Source organism: Zychaea mexicana (assembly GCF_025766255.1).
Source record: "Zychaea mexicana strain RSA 1403 chromosome Unknown BDB00scaffold_269, whole genome shotgun sequence".
Classification (NCBI taxonomy): Eukaryota; Fungi; Mucoromycota; class Mucoromycetes; order Mucorales; family Lichtheimiaceae; genus Zychaea; species Zychaea mexicana.
In genome coordinates, this window is record NW_026516932.1 from 7,905 (window position 1) to 14,424 (window position 6,520).

General features: G+C 36.8%; 1 protein-coding gene across 1 annotated transcript; it reads left to right on the forward strand.

Annotated features, from left to right (window-relative positions):
* Positions 1 to 3,561: 3,561 nt before the first annotated feature.
* Positions 3,562 to 4,500, forward strand: BDB00DRAFT_793828 (uncharacterized protein; the record flags this gene model as incomplete). Its single annotated transcript, XM_053121261.1, has 3 exons — positions 3,562 to 3,853; positions 3,930 to 4,042; positions 4,075 to 4,500. The coding sequence occupies 3 exons, from the start codon at positions 3,562 to 3,564 to the stop codon at positions 4,498 to 4,500; spliced, it is 831 nt and encodes a 276-aa protein (XP_052972142.1).
* Positions 4,501 to 6,520: the final 2,020 nt, after the last annotated feature.

The following is a 6,520-nucleotide window of genomic DNA, read 5'->3' on the forward strand; positions in this document are numbered from 1 at the left end:
TGATAAGAATTCTGTTATATAAATCAAATGCTGTGCAGTCATTGGTAGGCTCAAAATTAGCAGTCACATCTCTAGATTATTACTTTACATAGTAACTGATGACTTTTTTTGGAGAATTATTTTCTCAAAGGGGTTTCTTGTCAACTAAACACCCTACAGTGCCCTACTAAGAATCCTACTAATTAAGTCACATCTTAGCTATCTACTCATATAATTGTTATAGCGATTCAACCACATTTCTTTTCTCTCATTTTTTTCATACTTATAGGTTGCTCTCATTTCACTCTGAACAGAGAATACCATACCCTAATGTAGTAATGGAAGATACATTTTCTATTTTCCTTCCAAAAGAGGGCTTCTCAGAGGCCTCTATGGTGGCTCGCTTGCATTGATATAAAAGGAAACTGTCACTTGCAACAATAAAATATCGAAAGAAAAATATACCCTCTATTTTTCTTCTATTTTATCTGCTTTTATCATAAAAATAAACAATATTCCACCATCAGCTATTATTCGCCACCCAGCGAAGAAAGCATTAGTAGAGTATACTGCACCCGTAGAGAGGTATCCATAACTTTGAAAAGTTATAGATTTTCAATAAATTGAAGTTGGGAGATAGGGGAAGCCAGTACCCCAAAGTTTTGGAGGGGGGACATAAGGGCCGAAAGTGAAAAAGCAAAAAATACTGAGCTTCTGTAAGCTATTTTCCAATATGTGGGGGTAGGCATCTATATGAAGCATGAAGGTTACAAGTAGAAAAGCAGCAACTTCAAGGTGGCATCATATAAAATTGGGGGTGCCATCACAAGCTAATAAGAAAAAAATCTCTTGCCAGATGCAAAGGCAACATCCTTATTCCGCCCCAAAAATAAGAGTTGGGTTAGCCCCCCCAGTTTTCAATTTTTTTTAAAAGTCAGCAGGAGACGCGTTGACGCGTCAGTAGGGGGAGGACTTACGAAAAAAAAATTAAAGTAGGCTCCAAACATTCTTTTTTTCATTATACAAAAAACGAGCATAATTCAGCATTGAAGTAAGCAGAGAATTTGGCTAGAGCAAAGGAAAGAATGTAGATCATGCATAACTAGGCAAAGGATGAAAATGAACAAGAAAAAAAAGGAATATAAGAGCGAGCTTTAATTTATTTCCCTTTGTCGTTCTAAATCTACTAAACAGGAATCACAGCGGTGTACTGTATACCAACGATTCGATATTGAACAGTTAAATGAACCACTTCACAAGATTAACAGCAGCCTAATTAACGGATAGTGTTCAAGATGGGGATAAGTCGGAATTGATGCAATTTTACTATTATCTATTAAAAAAATAGATACAATAGAAATTGAAAAAATAGTATAATAAAAAATGAACATTGATAATATAAATATCGAATTTAAAAATAAATTAATTTTTGAAAATTTTTATAAACTTTTATAATACTTATTTAAATGAATAATAATGATTAACTCTTAAAATAAGGTAAGGGTTTTTTAAAAAGATTATTATTTATTACAATTTATATAATTCAGGCCAAATAAAAAATGAGACACTCTCTCTTACATATTCAAAAGAGATTAATTTGCTCTATTTTTTTAGTAATTTAGCTAAGTAACTTTTCTATAATATTTCCTAAGTTCATATTTCCAGCATTACATATATAAAACTTATTTGTTCTTTTTTTTTTACTCACCTTCTTAATGACCTTCTTAATATCCTCTTTTATTTTTTTGCTATTTACAACTTTATAATTTTTATTGATTTTTAATGGTAATGTTTATGTTTTTCTTTTTTTAAGAATATGTAGTTTAGAATGTTGGCAGCATAAGTAATCTTTTTTTTTGTCCTTCTAAATTAGTTTTTATTTTTTTAAACAAAAATATCCTTCTTTTTTTCCTTTTTTATATTTATGTGAACATACATTATCATCTATATTGACATAAATAAAATAATCTGAGTCAAATAAATTATTTATTTTATTTTCTATTTTTTTGTTAATAATATCTATAACTTTTATATCTAGAAAATATTCACATTCTAATTTTAAAATATTATTTAATTCTATTTTTAAATTATTTTTAATATTATTTTTATCTAAGGGTAAAACTTTATTGAAACAGACCATGTTATGTTATTGTGATTACTTTTTTATAATAAAAAAAATTCAATTTTTAGAAAAAAAAGTAATGGAGTTTGAAATTATTAATTCGATAATTAAATTTAATAGCTATTTTCAAATTACTACCAATAATGACAAATCTATTGGTGTAAACTAATATAGAGCTAAACCGATAAGCCCTCGATGTGACGACATTGTTAACACAGAGCAGTAAAAAAAAACAGTAGGTACAGTATTTCGGGTGTAACAACCTTTGTTTTTTCCCCTTGACTAATCTTGCGAATCAGTCTACAGAGATCGACAGCCAAGGGATGAACCAACATGAATATACTACTAATAGCTAACTACAAAGCTGTGCAAACGAAGAAAAACCAAACCAACGGTGTGCTGTCATTGCCGGCTTTCCTGACACACTGCTTTTGCTTTGCTGCTTTTGTTTTCGACGACGAAGTTTCAACAAGATTCATTAGTCAATGCTCAACAAATTGGAGAGGCTCGAACATTTCAATTCTCAATGGCTAGTCAGTAATCTGCAAAACGATCGACGATTACGGAAGTCCTGATGCTGACATTGTGGATAAAAGAAGGTAAGAAGTCAAAGCGGTTTTGCTACAGTATATTCTGCATCTATGTTGGGATCGCGTTTTTTGGATAGAAACGCGCACACACGATATATACATGCACACACACGATATGCGCACACACGATATATACACGCACGCATATGATATACGAACACACAATATACGCAGACACACACACGAAATACGCACAGCCAGAAGATGAAGCAGCTGCTGGATATGGCGACTACAATCAGTGATGCAATATACATACTGTATATACTGTTTGGAGTGTTGGATACGACTGTGGCAAGGGATTATGCTGGATTGATGTGTACTCCTTCTGCCAACGCTATAGAACGTCACTGTCATCAACGGAACGACTGATCTGTCACTAAATGAAAGGAAGCATTTTACATTCGTGTTGATTTATATTCGTCCTTACGTATAAAGCACCATCATGCTTTTTACAGCCATATATCAAACGATTGAGCGATCGCACATAGAATAGGGCAGATCAGTTGACCTACCTATATACAATTATGAAAGGGGATAGTTAAATATTTAAGTGGTATACTGTGATCTATTACTACGTATACATATAGCGTGCTCTCAGCTGTAAGTGAGCGGATACGTGAAGATCGAAGTGTTCTATAAAATTTTGGATTGTGGATAGAAAAGGTCAATAAAAAATACTTTACATGAAATAGTGTACTAAATTAAAGATTAGTAGAAAAATACCATACTACCGATATGAGGGATAGGAGTATGCCATAGCATTTCGAAGCAGCTAAAACGTGTTTTTGTATTACTCGAGCACTACTGCATATAGTTGCCTGACTTTGTATTTACTTTTGAGCCAATTCCTTTGACATTCGCCATTTCCAAATGAGCAATAATAACTTCAACGACAACAACAACAACACTAACAACTATCACGACGATGAAGAGCTACTGAGCCCTGTTATTATTTCTGTCAGCCAACGCCCCAGTTCGTGCCCCGTTTCCAAGTACCAAGATATTATCTTACGTCAACCCGAAGAAACAGGCGAACGTTGGATATATAAGGGGGACTATAAAAGCGACCAGTTCAAAAAAATCATCTCTAGAAGAGAGTCCAGTGTCGCTACGGAGAGCGAAGAGACTATGCAGCCGACAGTCACTATCACGATTGACGATGGTAAGAAAAGAATAAGAAAGTATAGTGTCCAAGGCATCTACTTATATACAATAGAAGAAAACGAAGCTGGTAGTAGAAAAAGACAGAAATCCTCCACCATATTTTGGTCAAAGCAGTATGAGTGCCATCGCCATGCCACCAGTGACAACAGACGTGGAATTACCGAGATCCGTCCTATCTAGCAACAAAGTAAGCAAGTCGGATGTAAGGCCCAACTCAAGGTCATATGCTACATGAGCGACCGTGACACTGTAAAGTTCAAGTATGTCAACGACCATACTGGGCATACTCCTGGAACCATTGAAGATGTCAAATATTTGCCAAAGTTGATACTTTTAAAGGAGCGCATTATTGAGGAATTAAAAAAATACAAGAACGTCCGTCAGGTGCGCACTTACTTACAACGTGAGCATGCGCATCTTGAAAGCACCAAGAGAGACACATATCTCCACACCGTTGATGTTTATAACATCTTTTATAAATTTCGACAGGAGGAGTGTGCTAAAGACAAGGACGATTTTACTTCCGTCAAATACTGGCTACAAGATCTCGAACATAAGGGCTATCATGTCTGGTTATATGCTGATGACACTGGCCGTCAATTGCTTTCCGCTGTCAGCTTTGGTTTTGGTTTTGTTGCTCCATAGCAGATGCATTTACTAGTGAATGCTGGGCAGCATATCTCTCTCGATGCAACACACGATGTATCTCAATATGGAGATGGCGTTCTGTATACTATGGTTATCCGCCATCCAATTGCTGGTCGTGGTGTCCCTGTCGCCTACCTTATTACTGATGACAAGTCATCCGATCCTCTTGTTAAATACGGTGTTAGTCCTCAAGGCATCACGATTGACCAGGATTATGCAGAGGATAATGCAATTACCATGGTGTGGCCAGACTGCAAGATCCAGCATTGCCTTTGGCATGTCATGCGTGTATGGATGAAGCATGTCCAAGAGAAAGTTACTGCTTATGGACGAAGCGACGCTCATCAAGAACGAACGCGCATCAAGCTACAGTTACAAGAACTAATGTACGAAAGGGACATGGAAAAATTCCATCGCCTTTTACATACCTTCTTTTCCGAGTATGGCGTGAAGCAGCCATCATTTGCGTCTTATTTCCGAGCACATTGGGTAGATACATTTAATAGTGATGGATATACCCGCTGGAGTACATGCCACGAGCCTGAAGTGTTCACCAATATAGCCACGAATAATTACGTTGAATCCTGGCACAACCAGCTGAAGACTATCTATTTGCAACAGAAACGGGTCCATCATCTTGACTACTTGATCTATGTCTTGACATCCGATGTTGCTTTTGATATTAGCATAGAAGTCGAGCGTTTGTGGGCAGGCGTTGGGCGTATGAGCAAGACCGAGCATTCATTTCGGTCAGATGAACTGAAAGCTGTCGATTACAGCGAAGCAGACTTACAACACATGGTAAAAGTAGTGTCAGATATACACTATAAGGTTGCTTCCTTCACCACCCAGAGAAAAGAGTATGACGTATGTATTGATTATCATTATATTTTTCTAGGTTTCCAGCATTTTTCAAGCTATAATCTGATACTCCTATTATATGGGATAGGTGCTCATTGAGAACAGCAGAATCATTCATTGTGAATGCGAGAAGTTCAAAGATAGCAAGATGTGTTGCAAGCACCTGTTCCTACTGGAACGTTTTCTTGTTACAGTGAGAAAGGTTTCGACAATAAAAGTTTGCCCATCCTTAGAACATTGGCAAGGACTTATCAACACCCGCTCACCAACATCAGCATCACCGAGCACACCTATCCAAATATCACAGCACCAACAGCAAGTATCCGAACCTACACCAAAGGACGAATTGGAAGCTGAACTTAAAACATTAAAGAAGAAGATCACAGCGATCGAACGTCATGTTGGAGAATCGATGATCAACTGTGGAGAAGCAGACACTATACGAAATACTGCACAACAAGTACGAGAGATGATTCAACAGGCTAATGCCATGGATACCATCCTCAAAAATACACTTTCTCTCCCCCAAAACTCCAATTTCCGTCGTCAAAATAACCCTTGAATTCCGATCTTTATTCTTTCCTCTTTATATTCATTTTATGATCTATCCCCATTTATAAATTAACTTACCAATTTCCATTCTATTCCTCCTCTGGTAAATAATTCTTTGAGTACACTTGTGATTACTATCGTTGGCCGATATCCCCGCATCCATGTGCGATTGCTTGAACATAAATCGCAGCAAATGTAAAGTTCGTGCTTCATTTCATTGAGTAACAGATCGGTCGTTCCGTTGATGATAGTGACGTTCCATAGCGGTGGCAGAGGGAGTACATCAATCCAGCATAACCCCTTGCCCACAGTCGTATCCAACACTCCAAACAGCATATATGTATATTGCATCACTGATTGTAGTCGCCATATCCAGCAGCTGCTTCATCTTCTGGCTGTGCGTATTTTGTGTGTGTGTATATTAAGTGCGTCTGCGTATATTGTGTGTGTGCGCATATCGTGTGTGTGCGTATATAATATGCGTGCATATATATATTGTGTGTGCGCATATCATATGCGTGCGTATATATATAGTGTGTGCGCATATCGTGTGTGTGCATGTATATATCGTGTGTGCACGTTTCTATCCAAAAAACGCGATCCC